The sequence below is a fragment of the Gossypium arboreum genome, chromosome 2 (genome assembly GCF_025698485.1).
Source record: "Gossypium arboreum isolate Shixiya-1 chromosome 2, ASM2569848v2, whole genome shotgun sequence".
NCBI classification, from domain to species: domain Eukaryota; kingdom Viridiplantae; phylum Streptophyta; class Magnoliopsida; order Malvales; family Malvaceae; genus Gossypium; species Gossypium arboreum.
Window position 1 is genome coordinate 103163276 of NC_069071.1, and position 22377 is coordinate 103185652.

Consider the following 22377-nt stretch of genomic DNA (forward strand, 5'->3'; position numbering starts at 1 on the left):
AATGAATTAATCTTTTGAACATCAAGTACGATTTTCTGGACTTAGAATGGAAATTTTTTTTTTAACGTTTTTGATGTAGCATGCCGAATCCGGCCATAACTTCTGGGCCGGGTTTGGGGTGCTACATTAGAAGGGCAATTTCTACAAACAACACCCTTCCTTATAGCACTTATTTGTCATACATCTTTAGGTAGTGAAGAATTAACACTAGTGGAGACACTCCTACCATTTCCAATCAACCTCTTAGTTATGAGGTCCTTCATCATGCTGGTTACCGTTTTGATCCTAACACCGAAGAATGGGTAAAGAGTGGATTTCTAGCAGCTTATGAAGTAGACGATGCTGAAGGCGCTTAAGAGGATATTCCTGCACCGGCACTTGTTCCTCCAGCGAATGCTCAACCTCATGCTACTACATCCTCTTCCGGCATAAACATTTCCATTCACTCTTTGAGTAATGATCTTCGAGGATTTCGAGATGACGTTAACTCTAGGCTTTCTTCGCTAGAGATGCAAATGGCTTCACTTCTAGCTCATCATCCTTCAACCCTTTCGTTTTCTCCTACTAATGATGATTAGGATAATCATTGCAATTTTATGCATTTTCATGACATTTACACTCTTTTGTTTGTTTCCTATAACTATGGTTTGTTGCACTTAATGTTTATTTATTGTATATTTTTGCCAAAATCTTATATGATTTCTTGTTTATTCAAATGGCTAAGTTTTCTGCATAGCCTGTCATCTAGCACTTATATGTTATAAATCTTACACCAAAAGTTATATGAATTCTTGTTAGTTATTATTTCTAAATTCGTGAACTAACCATCTTTTTCTCCTAAGCTTTATTTGATCATTTTTTATATAACAAAAAAGGGAGAAAGCAAAGGTAAATTGTTGATAGCAAACGTAAATTATCAACAAAAATAATTTGATTAATGATTAGTACCGTGCTTAATTAACATTATGCAAATTATATAAATTTAGTGACCATTCTTTTTCAAAGTAAAAATGAAGGTCGAACTTTTTCTTAATATCCACTAAGCCTTAAATTGAAAATGATTTTTAGAAAGGGGGAACAACTTATTCAAAAAATATTTACCAAATGTTTTGTTATATCAAAAGGGGAGAGATTGACCAAACTTTATTTGGAAATTTATTTTGATATAACAAATTAAAATATTTTTGAATAAAAATAATGTTAAAGGAAACAACTTCAAAACAAACATTTTGAAACACTTAAAAATTGTTTTTACAATAGTAAGTTATGCTAAGATACTCAAACAAACACTCTAAAATTTTCAAATAAGTAGGAATTACTCGAGGCCAAAAAGTATTAATACTTTTTGGTAAGTATCGATAGATTTCAATTTTATTGATACCTCTCTAAAAATTGTTACTAAATTGGCGTTCTGACTTTCAAACAATCTAGCCAAGTATTAATCCAGTATCAATACCTTTTATTTGGTATCGATAATTTTTCTTTGGTATCAATATCTTTGGCTCCAACAGTCACTAATTTTTGCATTAGATACTAAAAATATCGATACTTTGTTAGCAAGTATCGGTACTCGTGGTTGCAAGTGAATTAAATGCACTGATTATTTCATCCCTAATGGCTTTATTCATTTTTCTAACAACCACAATGGTTGGAAATCATTTAGGGGGTATAAATACCATCTTTCAAAGTCCTTACAACAACAAAAGAGATTATTAAGCTTAATGATCAATCAAAATGACATTGTGCTTTTAATTCTTAACATTTTTATTTATACACACTTTTGAGCTTTCATTATAATCATTTAGCTCAAGTGTTTCTCTTTGTATTTGTGCTTAATTTGCAAACACTCTGATCTTGTAAGGGTTACTTCTTAGTTTGCTATTTGTATTCACTTTTTGAAAGGGTTTTGCCTTAAGGTTTGGGTAGAAACCTTAAGGGAGTTTGTAAGGTTAAACATTGTCCTCAAAGATTAAGCAAATTAATGAATTTGAAAAAATCTTTAGTAGTCGAAAGCTAAGGTAGTGAAGTAGGCAATTGAGGCCGAACCACTACAATTCCTTATGCTTATTCTTTCAATTTTCTTTGTATAGCTTCCACGTGTTTTTAAAAGTCAATTCAACCCCTCTTGGCAATTTCAAGCTAACAAAAAGATATGGATTAAGGCCTAAATTGGCAATTAAACCACTAATTAACTAAGTGGGCAGTGGCTTTTAATATGTACAGGTAATATATTATAAAATTTATAATTAAAAAGTATAAAATATATGTTATAATAACAATAAAAAAACATTTGATAAAAGGAATTAGTGGGATGAAAGAGAGCACATTTTTCTCTTTTCGTCCACAAATGGCCGAATGTTAAGAGTAGAAGAAAGGACACACAACCTAGGGTTTTAAATTTTCAAGCTTTAATTGGTTAGTGCAATTTAGTCATTTTCCTGTAATTTTTATGATTTTGAAATCTTGAGAGCTTAATCTAGCTAACCCCTGTATTATTTTTCGGAACTGTTAAAGTTTTATAATGATATCATTGATGAATCTTTTAAGTTTTAGGTATTAAATTGATAGATTTTAAGCTTAAGAGTGAAAAAAGACTAAATTGTGAAGTTAATTTATAGTTTTGTCCAATATGGACTAAAATGCATAAACTTCAAAATTAGTGTTAGAATTGAAAAATAGGAAGTCCTAAATAAACTATAGTGAAAATAGATTAAAAATATGAGTTCTATATTGAAAGTTATGCTAGTCCTGGTTTTAGGGACTAAATTGAATAAAATATAAAATTTGTAAAAATTGATGATTGATTCTGATATTGGTTGTATTTTGATAGTGTTATGTGTTTATGTTAATTCATAACTAACATAAACTTGGATTCCTCGAAAAGGAAGTGAAAGGGTAAATTCATTGACGAATTACTCGAAGTTTACGATTTGTATTTCTATAATCTGAACATTTCAATTGTTGCATTTATGGACAATGTTGCATGGTAAGATCATAAGGTAAGTTTTAAATGATAAAACGAGCTGATTTGAATTGATATGGATTGGTTGTTAGCAATAAGGACTAAATTGAATAGTTTTGAAAATATTGTATATTGTTGTAAATGTACAATTGAATATGTTTTGTGCTAAAAAAACCCGCTACATATGTGGAAATTGATTATAAATGAAATTGAAATAATGGGTGGATAGAGGATATCAGATTGTAAGTTCGAAAATGTGAATTTGATATTGCATGATTTAATCGATTCGATTGATATATAGAACAATGTATATGTTGCAACTGTGATAGCTCGATTTAAGATAAGCAAAATGAATTATATAATCAAGTGATGTATTAGAACTTGTAGATTGGCATGTTAACTTGCATTTGAATTTTTGGTTTGTTGGTTCATTGTATTATATGATATATATTATGTTCTAATGTTCGAATATAGAAATATCAGAGAGTTATACTTAGCATATGGTTTTGTTTTCTTTGCACTTATTAAGTTTTGAACATGTACGCCTATCGATATCAACATTCAATCGTACTCCCAAACTCAACAAGTTAGTGATGTTTCTTGTAGTTTAATGGCATGTACCTAAAAAAGTCATTTGTTTATATCCTACTAAGCTTGGAGGATGAATTGGTGTTTGATGCATTTTATATATATGTTTATTGTAATCTTGATAATGGTATAAATCAAATGTATGCATAATGAAGTTCTTTAAGTGTAAATTAGGTAAGTATGCGTAATGGCTTGAATGGTTGATGGTTGAAAAATTAATGGTATCTTGTGCAAATTTGGATATATCTAAATTGTTAGATGGTATGCTATGAATAGGTAAGTTGGTATGAATATATGTGATAATAGTTTGGTATGAATATATGTGATAATAGTTAATACCTTGATAATGCAAGTATGATTTGAGTGATGGTTGGAAAGTTTATTAAATGTGTGCAAGCTAGCATTGAGGTATCTATGTATTGATGATGTTTATTTTAAAATGGTATGGTTGAATATGTTGTGTCATGCGATAGAAGGTTTGAATGGTATTTGAATTGATAAATGTTGGAGAATGAATGTGAATCATTTATGCATGTTTGAGTTGTGTTTTGAAGTGTTTGATGTAGGTAATTCATGTTTAAATTAGGCATGAAATAAGAAATTGAATGTTGGGATAGCATTGAGTGCATTTTAGTACATTTTTATCCAAATCAGTAAGCAACGTCGTGACATTATTTGAATGTCGTCATGACAAGGCAGCCACATTGCGATGTCGATCTTGTGTCATCGGAATGAAACTAGACTGTGAGTCACGTCGTGACAAGGAACTCCCTCACGTCACGACGTCGGCCTTGCATTTTGAATATTTTCTTTTTCATCCTTTTTCAAATTTGAATTAGCTTTAAAGCTTTTGTAAGCTCGTACTAAGCCTAAAAATGATTGTATTTCATGTTGACTGTATAGTTTCTTGATTTTTTATCAATAAATTGCATATTTTAAACATGATTTGATTTTGGTTGCCCTAACAACGAATGCAATGTCCTATTGGTTGGACCCCGCGACCAGGTTGGGTAACAGTGTGTTACATAGCCTATATAAATGCCTCTTCATTGTACACGCTTATTTATTATTCACTTTGAGTTAATAAAATTCTCTTTGATTTTTCTTTTTAAAAATTTCTCTTGACTTTTCTTTTAGAAGAGTTTTAACAATATTTCCAGATTATGGGGGATCATCTTTAAGCTTTTTTCTTGCCAAGTTTTCTTTCTTGGAAGGAAAAATAGAGCCGTTTGAAGGGAGTTGTGGATTTATCGAGTTTCCAAGGTTCCTTAAGACTTTTACACACCATCTTCATATTCTTTCATCTATCTTCCTTATTTTTCTTTATTCTTGTTTGTTCCTATTTAATTATTCAAATCTTTAACTTATTAATTTTTTGTTTCTATCTTAATTATCTATTTTAATTGCTTTTTTTTTATTTAGATTTGACTTAGATTTGTTTGCGTTTTTTGTTGTGTTAAAATCCAAGTTTCTTTCCAATCATCTAGAGCCTTAAGTCAAATTTGTGACTTGGACAAACTTACGATCTTGTTCCGTACAATTCTCTATCAACTAAAATGACAAATTTTGTAAACATTGAGGGCTGAACTTGTTGAATTTTTTATATTTAGGATCAAATTGATAGAATCTATAAACATTAGAGTGCTAATTTTGTTACTAAACCAATAGAAAAAGCCCACATCAACTCAGAGTGACCAAAATATTTAATTTTGAAAAGTTTAGTGACTAAATCGAAAAAAATTAATAGTTGGGTGATCAAAATAGAACGACGCATGTAGTTAGGTAACCATTTTTATAGTTTACCCATAAAAAAATATTTTCAGCATGTCCACGTTATCATTTAATATATAAAAATTAACGAAGAGTCTAGTTTACACGTTTCAAAATGTATAAAATTAATTTACTTATTTTTTCATTAGAGGGCTAAAATACAATAAACCCTAAATACATGAACTTCCCTTGTACTTTTAGGTGAGTAACATGTATAATAAAAATAAATTATTAATTTTTTATTAATTTAGATTTTTTAAAATTAATCCTCAAATTTTTCCTTAAATTAGTTAAATATCTTTACAATTTAGGGTGTTAAAATTGTTTATAATTTTATACCAAAATAATATTTATAAACACAATAAATATATTTATTATTAACTTATACATAAAATAATAAATAATAAAATTTTAATGTGTTTACATGTGAAAATTACATATAGATTAAAATATTTTTATACAATATTGGGAGTAGAGAATAAGAATCACACTATTTGAATTTATGTTATATTAATGTTTGACAAGAAATTTAAGAATCTCTTCATAGAAATCAAAATAATTTTAACTGAAATTAAAATAATACATATATTTAAACCCAAAATAAATTGATAAAAGAACACATACATCAAATTTAAATATAAAATCACAAACTAATATAATAATGATTTAGTTAAGGATTATTATTTGATAGTTCCAATTTTATCACTTTTTTTTAAAGAAAATCTTGTTTTATCCAAAATCAAATTATATATACTAAAATGTTTTTCTTAAATTTCCTTTTAAAAATTCCCAACCCGCTCTCATCTGTCTTCCCCAAGTAAGCCTCTCACCGCCGCTCTGCCCCCGGCTTCGGCTTTCTCTCCTTCCAGTCCCTGAACCAACTCCGTTCAACTTATCGGCACCCCTGGGAATTGAATAGGGTATTTTTTAAACCCTAAACCTGAATTTGTTTTCCTTCTTGAGTCATGAGATTTTGAGTTACGGTTCGGTTTGTGTTATCTGCACTCTGCTATATTTGATTTTATGTTTTTGATCCTACTGCTTACCCCTTCACTCCTCCTCCAGTGCCTGTCGCAAGTTGTCTCCTGCCTTCCAAGTTTTAGACAGGTCAGGGATTAATTAAGGTAATCTTTGAAACCCTAAACCTAACTTGATGATTTCCTTCTACTTGAGTCATGTGATATTATCCTATTGCTAACCCCTCCTCACTTCTTCCAGTGCCTGGCGCAAGTTGTCTCCTGCCTTCTAGTTTTCGACAGAGCAGGGAGTTAAATAAGGTAATTTTTGAAACCCTAAACCTAACTTGAACATTCTACTTCAATCATGAAATTTGTCTCTGCCTCTGCATCATTTGTTATATTCAATTTTCTGTTTTAGATCCTACTGCTTGTTACTCTGTCTCATCTCGTGCACTATTTGTTGAGAGGGAGAATTTTTTTTAAAGCTATCTGATTAGCTGAAATGGTAAACCGTAATTGCTTCTATTTTCCCTTACCCTGCTATTTGCGGCATCAATCCGCTGCTATTGAGTGAAATTTGTTCACATTGCTATTGAGGTCTTTAGTGGTTACGGTTTGTGCTGCTACTGCAGATTAGCAGCCGTGACAGTTACACCATTGCTATTTTTAACCTTGAATGGTGATTTGATTTGTATTTTTTAATTAGATTTGGCTGCTCTTTGAAACTTTGATTACTGTTTTGGTTTGTGTTTCTTTTTGATTAATTAGATTCAGCTGCTATTCAAAACCCTGAATACTGAGTTTATTTGTATTTCTTCCTAAATACTGATTTGATTTGTATTTGTTTCAGCTGCTATTTGGAATCCTGAATCCTTATTTTTATTTTGTTTTAATTAGATTCAGCTATGGACATTGACCATTACAACGTCCTGGGTTTGCCTTCCGGCGAGGAAGGAGCTAATTTGACTCAAAAAGAAATTACCAAGGCTTACAGAGAAAAAGCCCGTGATCTTCATCCTGATAAACGAAAAGATGACCCAAATGCTCATGAGAACTTCATAAAGCTCAAATCCTCATACGAAATTCTGGTTGATGAAAAAGCCCGAAAGCTCTTTGATGATCTCCTCCGGGTGAAACGTGAACAGCAACGTCGTTTTGCACAGCAAGACTCAAAGCGACGAAAAATGATGTCAGATTTGGAAGATAGGGAACGTGCTTCATTTGCACCAGATCCTGCCATGAAGGCTAAAGAGGAAGAGGAGAGAATTGCTAGGAAATTGAAAGAGGAGATTGCAAGGATACGTGCAATGCAAGCAAATAAAGGTGCAAGTATGGGGACGGGCTCAGGTCAAGAAAAGGTGGGGAGAGAAGGGAACAGTGGGGTTGGGGGCCATGTGGGAGTGGATAAAGAGAGAGTTTTAAAGGTTTCTTGGGAAAAAATTGGCGAAGGTTATACAGCGGAGAAGTTAAGGGAACTGTTTTCTAGGTTTGGTGAAGTTGAAGATATTGTAGTGAACAGTTCAAAGAAAAAGGGGTCTGCGCTTGTTGTCATGGCTACAAAACATGCAGTTGTAAGTGAAGTTTTTTTGTGTGATTTTATGCATTTTTTTGTTTATTTGCTCTAACTTATTTGGCTTTTTTTCTTTGCAGGATTCTGCTACAGGCAGTGTTAGTGGGAATCTAGATAATCCATTGTTAGTTGTGCCTCTTAAACCCTCTGTTGCGGAGTTTCCAGCCCCCAAGAAGGAAGAGCAAAGTGATCGATTGAGTAATTTGGTTGGAGCTGGTTACCAAGCTTTTGAAGATGCTGTTTTAAATAAACTGACAAAGGTATGACCTTGCTGGCATATATCGTACAGCCGATTCTGTGAGCTAAATTTTGTCTAGTAATTAGATTCAGAATATTTAACTTGATGTGCCATTTCTTCCTGGTCCAGAATCTCAGACTTTGGCCTTTTTTCCCCATTGTTGAGTAGGTCGGGAGTCATGAATGAAGTTTGAGATACACATTAGCTGTTAAATCTGGTTGAAAGTAATTATAGAATGGAAAGAAAGCTATGGATTATTATCTGTTAGAATTTGATCTAGCTGTTCCACATTTTTAAGATGTTATTAGAATTGCATCTGCCAAGCATTAGTGTTCGTAGAACTCTGTTATATCTTGTTAAATGCATCTTTTCCTACTTTTGTAATTTGAATTTGCACCATGTGTTTTTATATTTGATCACTTTTCCTCGACATTTATTATTGACCAGGCTGCCGAAAAACAACAAAAATGATGACAAAAAGGTCTTAGGAGCAGATTGCAAATGCATCAGTGGCATTTTATCCACAGATGTTTTGCCAACATGTCCTAAGTTCGGGATTGAATTTCAGCTTTCTGAAGTTTACCTTTTAAGAAGAGAGATGAACCATTCGGGTTAAAGACACAAGTTCTTATGTATGTAAATTCTATCTTCGTTTATTAATGCTCAATACTTCAAACTATTTGATCTGTAATTTGCATAAGTAGAAAATTCTTCTTACAATCCCATGCCATTTGGAAATCCCTTTTTTCATAGTTTATGTGCTTCATATTAATTTGTAATACATGTTATTTGAATACTACATTTTCTCTGTTTGTATCTGACATATATTAGACATGAATAGAAACATATGAAAATAAAATTAAGCAAATTCATTTTTGCATCATTTTGTTTGGTTTGGGTTTGCAACTGAGTAGGATGAAACCAAGGGTTATGTGAAGCAACCATGGGATATGGGGCTGATTTTGAGCGTTTCCTTGTTGCCCCATGCTTGGTCAAATGAAGGAAAAGTGGGCATCTCGATGATGGGAGGCTCAGGCTGTTCTTTTTGGGGTTGGGTGGTTGGTTAAGATGCAGCCATGCTGGTCAATTTTGGTGAGGTGGAGAGTGACCCAAAGCTTCTTGCAGGCAGTGATTCAACAATATCATCGATTTCCTTGTGTTCATAGAGATTTCTTTTACTCGTACTATAAACTGGAAACAAACCTGCCCTTATTTAGCAGGCTTTGCCGTAGGTGATGGTAACGCCGTGCGGTACCAAGAGTTCACCAAATCGTATTAGTTAATGGCTTTGCAATGATTTTACAAAATGGTGCATTTCTTTTTTTCATTTTTGCGGACTAAATTTGTAACAAGGTATTTTTTTTAAATAAAAAATATCATACATGGTATCACATTATAGCCTTCTTGTAATATAGGGTGTAATTGTAATTTAATTACAGCTCATGTCTTAGGAAATTTTAGATTATGGGTATAATTTTAAATTTTAAATTTTAAATTAATTTGTTTTTGTTTTATTATTTTAATTTCTTTTAAATAAAGATTAAGACTAATTAAAGTTTTTTAATAGTGAACTAGTAGATATCATACATTACAATTATAATAATTATATCTTATTTAATATTTTTTATTAATATATTAATTATGGTTATAATTATTATTATAATTAGTGGTATAATCTTTTTCATGAATTATTATAATTATGATTTATAAATTTATTTTAACCGAATAAATTTATTTATTAAATATAGGTTGTAATAAAAAGAAGAATTATAATAATTTATTATAATTTTTAGAATATCAAAGGAACTAAACTTATTAAAAAATAAATTTTATAACAAGAACAATTGAATAAAACGTGCTTCTATTCAATCTTATATTTCATCGATCAAACATATTAATTTTATATTCCAACCAAATAAATCAAATAAGTTAACATCAAATTAAGGTTGCGAAGAAGACTTGTCTCCAACTCCTCATCAAAAAAGAGATCTGTCAAACCAATGCATGATGGTCTGATACGTTTCAAAATCAAAAAAAAAAGAAGAGATTTAGTGGATCAAATAGAGATACCATTGACGAAAGCCCTTTAAATATTGCAAGGAGGAGATTAATGGAAAATGTTTCACCAAGCAAGGCGGTGGCTGGCGATCAGCCCCACTAAGAGCAATGAAAATATTATGCTGGAACTGTCGTGAGATTGGGAACCCTGCGACAGTTTGTAAGCTTAGGCAACTTTTAGTTGCAAATGATCCTGACATTATTTTTCTTTGTGAAACAAAAACCGATACTAACAAAATGGCTTCTATTCGCAGCAAATGCAGGGAGGAGGGGTGCTTGGTTGTTAATGCTATTGGTCAAAGTGGTGGACTTGCCATGATGTGGAAAGATGGCATAAAGGTTTAAATAAAGAACTATTCAAACAACTATATTGGTTCTTGTGTTCAGCTGGAAAACAATATATCTTTTCACTTCACAGGCTTCTATGGAAATACTGACCCTAATAAAAGACAAAGCTCTTGGGATATTTTAAGGAAAGTGGGAGATACGATTAGAGAAAAATGGATCATCGGGGGAGACTTCAATGCGATTCTGGACAATACAGAAAAAGTAGGGGGAAGGAGGAAACCTAATGCTTTAATTGATGACTTCCGTGCAGTTGTAGACGAATTATCCTTGGTTGATCTGAAAACAGATATTGGTTGATTTACCTGGGTCAAGAATAAGGAGGGTGATGCTTTTGTAAAGGAGAGACTTGATCGTTTTCTCATTTCCTCTTGTAATGTGGCATGCTTCCCGTTCATGGCGACCAAGGTAATTCGTCAGTTTGCCTCCGACCATGATGCTAATTTATTGGATATAGAGGGTCGCAAGCCGAAAGAGCAGATTACAGACTCTAGGCTAAATTTTAGATATGATGTGTGCTGGGCAAAAGACAAAGAAGCTAAGAATATCATTAAGAATGCTTGGCATAATGGTGCTGTTGATATCATGGGGAAAATTATAAGGATGGGCCACGGCCTGGGCAATTGGCAGTATCAAAAATACAAAAGACTACGCAAGCAAATTGGTACTCTTCAAATGAAGATTAATAACATTATTGACGAACAGCGTAGCAAGTATGATGGGAACAAGCTGAAAGATCTGAGATTAAAGCTGGGAAAATTGCTTGACAAAGAAGAGCAGTACTGGGCCCAACATTCGAGAATTAATTGGTTAAAGGAAGGTGATAGAAATACCTGATTTTTCCATGTTACAGTTACGAATAGAAGAAAAAAAATAGCATTGAAAGACTTAAAAGACATGCAGGGCATTTGGAGGGATACAACTAAAGACATCAGCCAGGCAGTCAGGGAGTATTTTCTAAATTTATTTGAGTCGAATTTACACAATAATGAGATGTTAAACCTTGACTACATTGAAAATTGCATTTCAGGAGAGATAAATGGAATATTGATGAAGGAATTCACAGATAATGAGATTATGTAAGCCTTCAACCAAATGGACCCTAGAAAAGCCCCGGGAATAAACGGTTCATCTGGAAATTTTTACAAAGAAAACTGGGACGTCATGGGAAAGGATATTATTAATTTGTGCCATGAGATTCTTAGGGGTGATAAAAATGTGGATTGCCTTAACGAGACAATCATTGTCTTAATTCCTAAAGTTAAAGAACATTTTGATATGACTAATTTTCATCCTATTAGTCTTTGCAGGGTGATCTATAAGATCGTGGCTAAGGTGCTTGCAAACCACTTAAAAATACTCTCCCACATTGCATTAGCCAGAATCAAAGCGCCTTTATCCCTGGGAGAATGATTCATGACAATATTTTGATAGCTCATGAGCTTGTTCACTACCTCCAAAATACAAAGAACGGGCCTAACAAAGGATTTGTGATCAAGCTCGATATGAGCAAAGCTTACGATAAGGTTGAGTGGAAGTTCATTAAAGAGGTAATGTGAAAAATAGGCTATGCCAATAAGTGGGTGCAAAAGATCATGAGCTGCGTACGTTCGGTTCGCTACGTCGTCAAGTGCAACACAACACTATCAGACACTATTGTGCCAAAAAGGGTTTAAAATAAGAGGACCTCCTCTCTCCCTATCTTTTTCTTTTCTACATAGAAGCTTTCTCTAAATTGTTAATTCGTGCTCAAAATGAAAATTTGATTAAAGGCATTAGAGCGAGTATAAATGGGCCTCCTATTAATCACCTTTTTTTCACTAATGACGCTCTCTTTTTCATTCGTAATAAAAAAAGGGATGTTGAAGAAATAGTTTATATCTTAAATAGGTTCTCTAGAGTTTCAGGTCAAAAGATCAATTATGATAACTCCATGATTATGTTTAACCCAAAAATCCCCTTAGCCCAAAGACAAATTTTTTACTCTATGCTTGGTATGCGTATGGTTGATACTCTTGATAGTTACCTAGGATTACCTTTACCTGTTACAAAAAAAAAAGCCAACAGCCTTCCCTAATATTCTTAATCGTTGCTCTTGTAGGGTGAATAGCTGGTCAAAAAGATTGTTATCCTATGGTGGGAAGGAGGTTTTTATTAAAGCCATCTCCAGTCTATTCCTACTTATGCCTTCTCTGTTTTTCTTGCCCCGAAAGGTACTATCAAGGATCTTCAGTCAAAAATGCGCCGGACTTGGTGTGCTAATAATGGGAAAAATCATGGATGGAACATGATGGGTTAGGATTGTCTATGTCATCCTAAAGGTATGGGCAGTATAGGCTTCAGGGATTTGCATTTATTCAATTTGGCTCTTTTAGGAAGACAAGTTTGGAGGAGTCTATACAACTTGTCTGAGATGTAAAAACAACGAGGAGTCTCTTATCCGCGCTCTGAAAGAGTGTCCAAAGGTCGTGAAACCCTTACTATCGGAGGCTTAAACAATAGATTTCTTGACGGAAGTTATTTTCGATGTATCAACTGGTTGGAAGATATCCTCCGCGAGCTCGACTCCAAGGCTGCTGCTGACTTTTTCACACTCCTTTGGAACTGCTGGAACAATAGGAACAAGTTGGTTTTCCAGGGAAAGGACGATCCTGCTATAATGGTCTGGGAAAGGGCTCATACTCTCAGCAATGATTTTAGAGTCTTCAACTTGAATGAACCCCCTGTTATCCCGTCGACCTTGGTGTGCAAAGGTTGGAAAAAACCTCCTAAAGACTTTATTAAAATCAACGTGGATGCTGCTGTCTCTAACAGGAATATCGGCTACGGAGCTATAGCGAGAGATGCTGATGGGTCTGTGATTGCAGGAAGCTATGCTTGCGAAAATAAAGCCATTGATGTTGGATGGGCAGAATTGAATGCTTTGATTATTGGAATGAAGCTGGCTTCTAGATTAAAGTTGACAAAGATTATTATGGAGTCTGACAATGCTACCCTCATCAATACCTTCAAAAACCGTGAGAAGGATGTTACTATCCTGGGATGTTGTGTGACACAGGAATGCAAGGCTGTTAAAGAGTTCGACACGGTCCAGTTTAACTGGATCGATAGAAAGAGTAATGATGTTGCAGATATGCTCAGTAGAATTGCTATAAAGAATAGATGTGATTTGACAGTTGAAATGGATTATCCTTTGGAAATCCACGATGTTATTATTCGTGATGCAATAAAATGAAGTGACCTTAGAGGTCGTTTTTCTTGTCAAAAAAAAAGTTAAACATCAAATTTCACCCGCAAATCATAGTACAAGATTTGGCAAACCAACAGAAAAAAAATATTTGAAAAAACAAACTAGGAAATTAAAGGCATTGATAACGATTTCACTATATTGTCCTAGGCAAATTAATCTGTCACTCTTTGGCACAAGAGGTTGGCTGTATCAATTGGAAATTTCCCTGCTCTTTCCCTCCGTTGTGCAGACGTAAACAAACAAAATAAGAGTCTCTCCATCCACATGAAAGACATAAATTGTATTACTATGATGTAAATAAAATATACCTCCTCAAATATATATAGGTAGAAGTACCAGTAGATCCCTTTATTATAGAGCTTAAATAAAATTAGTTTTATTTTATTAAAAGAATCAAATAATAATAAATTTTAACAGAATTAATATTTGGTAACGGAATTAATATTTCAAAAGCATTTATGATTTTACATATGAAATCTTTTATTTAAAGTTGAACTATAAATAAAAAAATTTCATATAATTTTTAAACAATAAATAATAACTCTGTTAAAACTTTATTTTATTTGATTATTTTAATAGTACAAGGACAAATTTCCCAAAAAAAAAATTAGTACAGGGCTAAACCATTCTTTAAAAAAATAGGACTAATTTGATCCCGTTACTATAATATAAGGACTTGAGAGGTACATTCAGGGATGTATATATGTAAAGTCAGATTGCTTATATTGATAGTAGTTATTAATTAATTTACAATGAAGTCTATATGATATCAGATCAGAGCACGACTAAGTCAGTAACCACATCATCACCTCATTGCTGGTATTCATATTTAATCCATTAATTAATCATCAATATATCTATGCGTACTTGTGTAGGAAATCTCTTCAATCCTGAATTATCCCAGAAGAAAAGAAGACTATGAGAACAAGCAACTGGTGCAAATCTATATAATTTGTCAATGGATACAACAGAACCCTTACTTCCTCAGGACCAAAGACAAGAACCGCCGCCTTCATTTCTTCTCAACTATCTATATATAGCTCACTTCCTTGCAAGATGGGGTGCCAGGTTCCTTCATTTCCCTTCCTCTTTGTTGCATTCATTGGTTTGATATTTTCTTTCATGATATAGATTCAAATCTGTTAAATAAGGGATTCTTCCATAATTCTTTCCCTTTTTTTGGTTTTTGGTCTTATCAATTTTTCTGTTTTAATCATCTTTTATTAATTTTGGCAACTTATGATTGATTCATTTATGCAAGCTAAGAATTGTTGGATGCGGTTGCGTTGAAGAGTGTTCGGTGCCTATCATATTTACCTGCATAAGCTCTATATCCTAAAAATTATGTGTTCGAGTTTTATGGTGTGCAAATTTTGGCCATGGTTTCACTCTTCAGCACAACAGAAGCCAAAAAGAACAATTCTTAGCTTGTGTGTCAGCGCACTAAATATACATTGTGACAATTATGACACAAACTCTTCAATTCTGAATTTCTTCAGCAGTATTCAAAAAAAAAAAAAAAAAGTTCAATGGCAGGTTTTCATATGGAACTTTCTAGTGTTTATATTAATTATCACAACCATTGCATAATAATTATAGATTCTTTTAATTTGTCTCATTAGTGCAATAACAATGATCTAAAGTGCATGGAGTATTTCTCAGGATCTCTTGTTTAATGCATTGACTTGAGTTCCTTCTGGTTCTTTTACACTTTGCAGAATGTGGGAATTCTCAGTGGGTTTATATATGATCAGTGTTTGGCCTGATTCCTTACTCCTTGTTGCAATTTATGGTGTTGTGGAATCATCCTCTACTGCATTATTTGGTCCAATCATTGGACGATGGGTGGATAGGCTAACATATGTAAAGGTTAGCTTCAGATCTTTAATGAAAACCTGTAGGATTTTTCTCTTAAAAAACAAGAAGCAAAAGTTGATGATTGTTGGTTTCTGTGAACTCATTTCACTAAGCATGTCAAACCATCTGTTAATTTCTAAATCTGAAAAACTTATAAACAGAGTGATAACACATGTAGATTTCTGTTTGCAGGTTCTTCAACTATGGTTGGTAACCCAGAATCTCTCCTTCATAATTGCTGGAGGTGCAGTAGTGGCCTTACTGGTATTTCCAAGCCTGAAGTTCACAAATATAGTTGCATTCATCGCCCTGGTGATATTGACAAACATCTCTGGAGCTGTTGGTGTGCTTTCAACATTAGCCGGTACCATCCTGATTGAAAGAGAATGGTAATTTATTGCCCATAGTCCTTTGAAAGAAAACATGAAGTTGAAGACTAATACCTGAAGTTCTTTTTTGTTTTTCGTTTTCAAGACAGGTTGGTGGTAATATCTGAAGGCCATCCTCCCAATTTACTGGCTGATATAAATTCGGTTATTAGACGAATTGATTTAACTTGCAAGTTAGTTGCACCAGTTATAAGTGGCTTCATTATCAGCTTTGTATCACTGAAGGCATCGGCTTTGATGTTAGCATTGTGGACAACTATATCAGTATGGGTTGAATATTGGCTTTTTATATCAGTGTACAACGGGATCCCGGCTTTAGGCATAAACAGCAGCCGAAGGAGGATTTTGCAAGTTTCACCAAGTAATCATGTGGAAGACACCATTTCGACTTCACAGGAAAGAAATAGTTTAGTATCCAATGATGGAGAGAATTCAGCAACTGCAGGCAAAAGCTTTGCATTTAAAATCATTGAGTGGATCTCTAATGTTCCCTACATTGAAGCATGGAAAGTATACTTGCAGCAAGATGTCGTTTTACCAGGAGTTGCTTTAGCTTTGTTGTTTTTCACTGTTCTAAGGTAAAACAAACGTTGGAATTCTTTCCATTTCTTGTATTGGTCTGAACTCCGAACCGATGAATCTGTTTTTCAGTTTCGGGACATTGATGACAGCAGCCTTGGAATGGCAAGGGATACCTGCATTTGTAATCGGCATAGCACGTGGAATTAGTGCTTCAATTGGAATAGCTGCGACTATAGTGTACCCTATGCTTCAATCTCATATTTCTACGCTCAGAACCGGACTATGGTCAGTCTGGTCTCAGGTATAAAATAACACTAGCCATTACAGACTTCCTTTTAACTTGTTTTAGATTCATGGTCCATACAGAAAGTATACTAAGAGATCTTATTTTTGTGTTTTGAGTTTTGATTTAGTGGATATGTCTGCTGGTAAGTGTGGCTTCCATATGGGTCAAAAATAGCCATTTATCAGCATATATGCTGATGGCTGGAGTTGCTACATCTCGGCTCGGTTTGTGGATGTTCGACCTATCCATCATCCAACAAATGCAGGTATCATATATGATTAAATCCTCTGCTGTTGATGGGAAGCTCTTGTTTTGGTGTTACTGCATTTTGTTTATGTCAAAACAGGATGCTGTTCCTGAATCGGATCGTTGCATTGTGGGAGGAGTTCAAAACTCACTTCAAGCTACCTTTGATTTGATGGCTTATGTCATGGGAATAGTAATCTCTAATCCACAGGTAACTTCAAATTATAAAGCATTGTATTTGTTCCATGCTTGCTTACTTTATTACTTCATGCATGCATGGATGTATGTATGTATGCATGTATGTATGTACAAATTAAGAAATCATTGGATTCTCAAATTGATCAGCTTTTCTGGAAGTTGAACTTGGTATCCTTTTGGGCGGTGACAATGGCTTCATTTCTCTACACATGGCATCTATACCGGATTCGGAAGCACCTTTTTCACTTTGAGAAGCTGTCGTCCTTACTCATTAGTTCTGCTCAGCGCTTGTAAGATGATATGAAATAAAATGATATCCCAAGCATTGCCTTGCTTGCAAATTAACATATGTATGATGTTTGTAATCTGAACACAGAAATCTGTCCATGTATGATTATGGACTGGGCAAAACTTTTTAATACAATTTAAAATTTTGTAATTTTTATTTTGAAACAACTACATAGTTTAAAATACTAGACATGTTTTTAGTAATTCATATATTTTTATTTTTATTTATAAAATATCAAGTTTTTATATTATTATTTTGAAATTAAAATATATAAAATCTAAAAAAGCTTTTAAGATATATAAATTTATAAATAAAAATTATTTTATGTCCAAAATGATCTTAGACAAAGTGTATGTCCCTATTCATATGAATTTGGACATTAATTTGATTATATTTTAATTTCAAAACAATGGTATTAAAACTTGATAGTTTCTTTAAAAATTCAGGGTTGTTTAGAATTTCTAAATTTTATTTTTGATATTATATAACTTTTAGAAAATTTCTTTTATGTTTTTAGAATTTGGTTTATGCTGTGAATATCTTATTAAGTGGATGTCCATTAATATTAAGGTAAGTTTTAATGTACTTTAATAGTGAAGTATATGATATTACTATCTATATAAAATTGTGGAATAAGATCCATTCTCAAAGTTTGCTATTGATAAATTTTGATTGGTTTCAAAGTCTACTATTGGAGTTTAAATTTGCTTATTTGTTGATAAAATCATTAAGACTTCGTTAAACAAGAAAGGTACATCAACTTAATTAGATCTCTATCTTTACACTTTTTCTTAATAATAGTATTTTAGATATTAAATTAATTTGATATATGATTTAAATATTTGATATGATTTTATTTTAAGTTTTGGTTCAATGGGTTACTTATGGTTTCAAACATCTTATTTGTTCATAAAATGAATATTGACTTACTTCTTTATATTGCTAAAGTAGGTTATATAATTAAATTATGTATTTGCCTAAAACATATTAGTATGTAAATTTCTGTTGATAAACCTATGAAATTTATGATTGGTCGATTTGATTTAGTTTGAATATAAATTACGTTCCTATGTCTCTTATTATTTGGGTTATACAATTTGAAATTTTTTAATACTCATACATGCGTAGTTCTAAAGGCAATTTTTTGACGAATGTTGAAATTGATTTTTGGGTTGGTTATAATATTGAATTTCAAGTTTAATTGTTGCCATTTTTAATTTTTGAATTATTTTGGTTGAAAACATTGTCATAAATTTAAAAATGATAATTACTATATTAATTTGACCGTTTGCATTTCTATGAATCTCGTTCGTATTAACCATTGTTATTTGATAAGAAGCATTAAAACAATTCGTGTGGTTTGATTTTACAAATGCCTTATATTTTCTTTCTATACAACCTTGGCAAACTTGTTACTTTCGTAAAGTTGTTAAAGGTAGTTCATACACTTTATATTTATTAATTATTTAGAGAAATTATATGAGCAATTATAAATGAAAAAGTTTTAGTGAATATGAGATGTATGATTTTGAAGTACGTTGCATACATGCCTGCAATGGTTTATGATTTTTTTTGTTGGCACTAGCATTATATCAAATTTGATATTTTGAATGTCAGTTTTTTCTGCACATTTGATTTGCAATAAACTCCATGCATGACTTGATTATTTCTTTCTAGTTAATTGATGATGAAAAACTCTTGTGAAAAAGGCTTTAAAAGTATTTTGGATTGATCTAATGCCTTTTTAATGCCAAACAAAATAATTGATTATTTTCCACTGATTTTGCTCCATTCCTCAAAGTGAATGTAGCAATACATAACAATTATAAAATGGAACCTCTTGTCATTATTGACAAATAGATAAAAAGAAGATGGATGATTCGAAATGTTGCTAATTGTTCATTCTTAAAACAAAATGACCAACAATTCATACTAATTAATCATCCATTGAAGCAAATGATATCTATATAATCTTATTGATAAGGAATATGATATATGCTTGCACTATTGTTTGATTCTTTTTTTTTTGCACATTCCGCAATAAATATAACAATTGTATAATCACTTTTCATTATTAATATCAAATTGAACTTTTGAAGATTTTGACATATTCCTAAAGTGAATATTGCAAATAATTGTTTACAAATTATATTCATTTTATTGAGTTAATAACATTATGGACTTCACATTGATGTAGACATTTTCAAAAGTAAATGTCACAATATTGTTTATATGTGGATACAAAATAAAAGAATGACGATAAAATTATCAATTGTCAAAATTTATATTAATATTATTATTACAATTGAAAAACATGTTAAAGTAAACCAGAAGTTTACTGATACAAAGACATTTACTATTTGGCGTGACCAGTTAGACTATCCCGGATTATAAATGATGCAAAAATCATTGAGAATTCATATAGACATTTATTAAATAATAAGAAGATTCTTTCATTTAAAGAATTCTTAGGTGTTGCTTGTTCTCAATGATAATTGATTATTACAAACTCACTGGCTAAAGTTGAGATTTAATCTCTTATATTTCTGAAATGAATATGGGCTCATTCATCCACCCTGTGGATGATTTTGATATTATATGATTTTGGTAGATGCATCTATAAAATAATCACATGCGTTATCAACTCGTAACCTTTCGTTTGTGAGATTACTTGTCTAAATGATTAATTTCAGATTATGCAATTAAAACAATTCATCTTGCTAATATTGATGAGTTTATATCCCAAGCTTTCAATAATTATTGTATGTCAATCGGGATAAAAGTTGAACATCCTATAGTTCATGTTCACACACAAAATGATTTAGTTGAATCGTTTATCAAATACCTCCAACTGATAGCTAAACCATTACTTATGAGAACAAAACTTTCTATTTCAGCATGAGATTGTATTGATTTACATGTTGTACGCATCAAGCCAATAAACTATAAATACTCCCCATTACAATTAATTTTCGGTTAAGAGCCAAATATTTCCCATCTTACAATTTTTGGATGTACGGTATAAGTTCCAACTACTCCATCACAACACACAAAGATGGGTCATCATAAGAGATTGAGAATGTATATTTATATGAGTCTCCTTATATTATTAAATATTTTTGAGCTATTAATTTGAGATTTAGTTATAACATAAGTTGTCAATTTTCCCAACATTAGGGGGAGAGAATAAAAAGCTGGATTAATAAAGTACTTGAAATGAACTATCAATGTCTAAGATCCTTGTACAAGGCAATGTGAACAAGAAGTTCAACAGATAATTCATTTTACAAATCAACTGCTAGATTCATTAAATCTTACATACCAGTTGAAAATGCTCCAATACGAATTGATATCCTAATAAGGGAAACTGTTAGTGTAAAAGAAAGTAATCCAAGCCTGAAGCATGAAAGATCAGTCAATTCCAAAGATAAAAATCCTCGTAAAAGAAAAGGAGCAAACATTCAAGATGGTCATATAATGGAAACGGAGGTTCGTGAAGAGACCTATGACATAACTAATTATAAAACTCAAGAAAAGATTCAGTTACATAAAAGTGAAAATGAAAATGATGAAAATAAAGAGATCTCGATAAGCCATGTCAAATGAAACCGGAAAAAATTGTAGCTGTCAACAACAGTTTTACTTATAATGTTGCCATTGAAATAACAGAAAAAAATGAAGATCCTAAGCCTAAACCTATTGAGGAATGTAAAAATAGAAAAAATTTGGCCAAAATGAAAAAATGCAATTCAAGCAGAATTGAATTCACTTTATAAACGTGAAGTTTTTGGCCTATAGTCCAAACACCTAAAGGTGTAAAACTAGTAGGATATAAATGGGTATTTGTGCAAAAATGAAGTCATAAAATATAAAGCACGACTTGTAGCACAAGGATTTTCCCAAAGGCCCGACATTGATTATAAAGAGACATTCTCTTATTGTGGATGTGCAATCATATTTAGATATCTTATTAATCTGACAGTACGTGAAAAACTTGACATGTATCTAATGGCTATTGTTACAGCCTATTTGTATGGTACATTTGATAGTGAAATTTATATGAAAATCCTTGAAGGATTTAAAATCCTAGAAAGATATAGAGTTTCTCGAGAAAATTATTCGATCAGATTAAAGAAAAGTTTATATGGATTAAAACAATCTAAATGTATGTGGTACAATTGTCTTAGTGAATACTTGTTAAAAGAATGTTACAAAAATGATCCAATTTGTCCATGTGTCTTTGTAAAAATGTTTGGACCAGATTTTGTGATAATTGTTGTTTATGTTGATGATCCAAAATACGATAAATTATTTAAAGAAAGAATTTAAGATGAAAGATATTAAAAAAACAAATTTTTGTCTTGGCTTATAGATCGAGTATTTAAAAGATGCAATTCATGTTCATCAATCAACTTATACGAAAAAGATATTAAAGAAATTTTACATGGATAAAGCAAACCCATTGAATATTTTGATAGTTGTACGATCGTTAGATGTGAAGAAAAATCGATTTCGTCCTTGCAAGAATGATGAAGAGTTTCTTGGTCCTGAAGTACTATATCTAAGTGCCATAGGGGCATTGATGTATCTTGCAAATAACACAAGACCTGATATAGATATCTCAAGGGACAATTGAGGGGGTTATTTTATTCAAATGATTCAAAATCCCAATTAGTCGGCTATGCTGATGCTAGATACTTATCAGATCCACATAAAGGTCTATTTCAAATAGGTTATTTTTTACATGTGAGGGTACTACCATATCATGGCGTTCAACAAAAAAAACATTAGCTACCGCTTCTTCAAATCATACAGAAATAATTGCAATGCATGAGGCAAATTAAGAGTGT

At 32.1% G+C, this 22377-nt stretch overlaps 2 protein-coding genes across 4 annotated transcripts; both read left to right on the top strand.

Moving 5' to 3' along the window:
• Window positions 1–6007: 6007 nt before the first annotated feature.
• On the top strand, window positions 6008–9542 carry LOC108467216 (uncharacterized). 3 transcript variants are annotated; one of them, XR_001868777.2, is made up of 7 exons: window positions 6008–6240; window positions 6386–6444; window positions 6539–6597; window positions 7177–7850; window positions 7930–8109; window positions 8535–8719; window positions 9002–9542. XR_001868777.2 is itself a non-coding variant. In XM_017767797.2 (6 exons), exons 4-6 carry the CDS (start codon window positions 7185–7187, stop codon window positions 8556–8558), a joined length of 870 nt encoding a protein of 289 aa, XP_017623286.1. In that variant the 5' UTR covers window positions 6008–6240; window positions 6386–6444; window positions 6539–6597; window positions 7177–7184; the 3' UTR covers window positions 8559–8955. The 3 variants fall into 3 exon arrangements, 1 of the variants encoding a protein (XP_017623286.1); XR_008278976.1 differs by having other exon boundaries at window positions 9090–9542; XM_017767797.2 differs by lacking the exon at window positions 9002–9542 and having other exon boundaries at window positions 8535–8955.
• A 4947-nt stretch (window positions 9543–14489) lies between these two features.
• LOC108467215 (solute carrier family 40 member 2-like) lies at window positions 14490–17759 on the top strand. The gene is made up of 8 exons (XM_053025087.1): window positions 14490–14808; window positions 15459–15609; window positions 15790–15986; window positions 16076–16564; window positions 16638–16809; window positions 16922–17059; window positions 17141–17251; window positions 17386–17759. Exons 1-8 carry the CDS (start codon window positions 14699–14701, stop codon window positions 17530–17532), a joined length of 1515 nt encoding a protein of 504 aa, XP_052881047.1. The 5' UTR covers window positions 14490–14698; the 3' UTR covers window positions 17533–17759.
• Window positions 17760–22377: the final 4618 nt, after the last annotated feature.

Bases quoted from the DNA above. Each gene is read 5' to 3' on its own strand.
- LOC108467216 (XM_017767797.2), top strand. From the start codon at position 7,185: ATGGACATTGACCATTACAACGTCCTGGGTTTGCCTTCCGGCGAGGAA. The intron at 7,851-7,929 runs GTAAGTGAAGTT...TTTTCTTTGCAG, and splicing joins TGGCTACAAAACATGCAGTT to GATTCTGCTACAGGCAGTGT. The intron at 8,110-8,534 runs GTATGACCTTGC...ATTATTGACCAG, and splicing joins TTTTAAATAAACTGACAAAG to GCTGCCGAAAAACAACAAAA.
- LOC108467215 (XM_053025087.1), top strand. From the start codon at position 14,699: ATGGATACAACAGAACCCTTACTTCCTCAGGACCAAAGACAAGAACCG. The intron at 15,987-16,075 runs GTAATTTATTGC...TTTTCAAGACAG, and splicing joins ATCCTGATTGAAAGAGAATG to GTTGGTGGTAATATCTGAAG. The intron at 16,565-16,637 runs GTAAAACAAACG...TCTGTTTTTCAG, and splicing joins TTGTTTTTCACTGTTCTAAG to TTTCGGGACATTGATGACAG.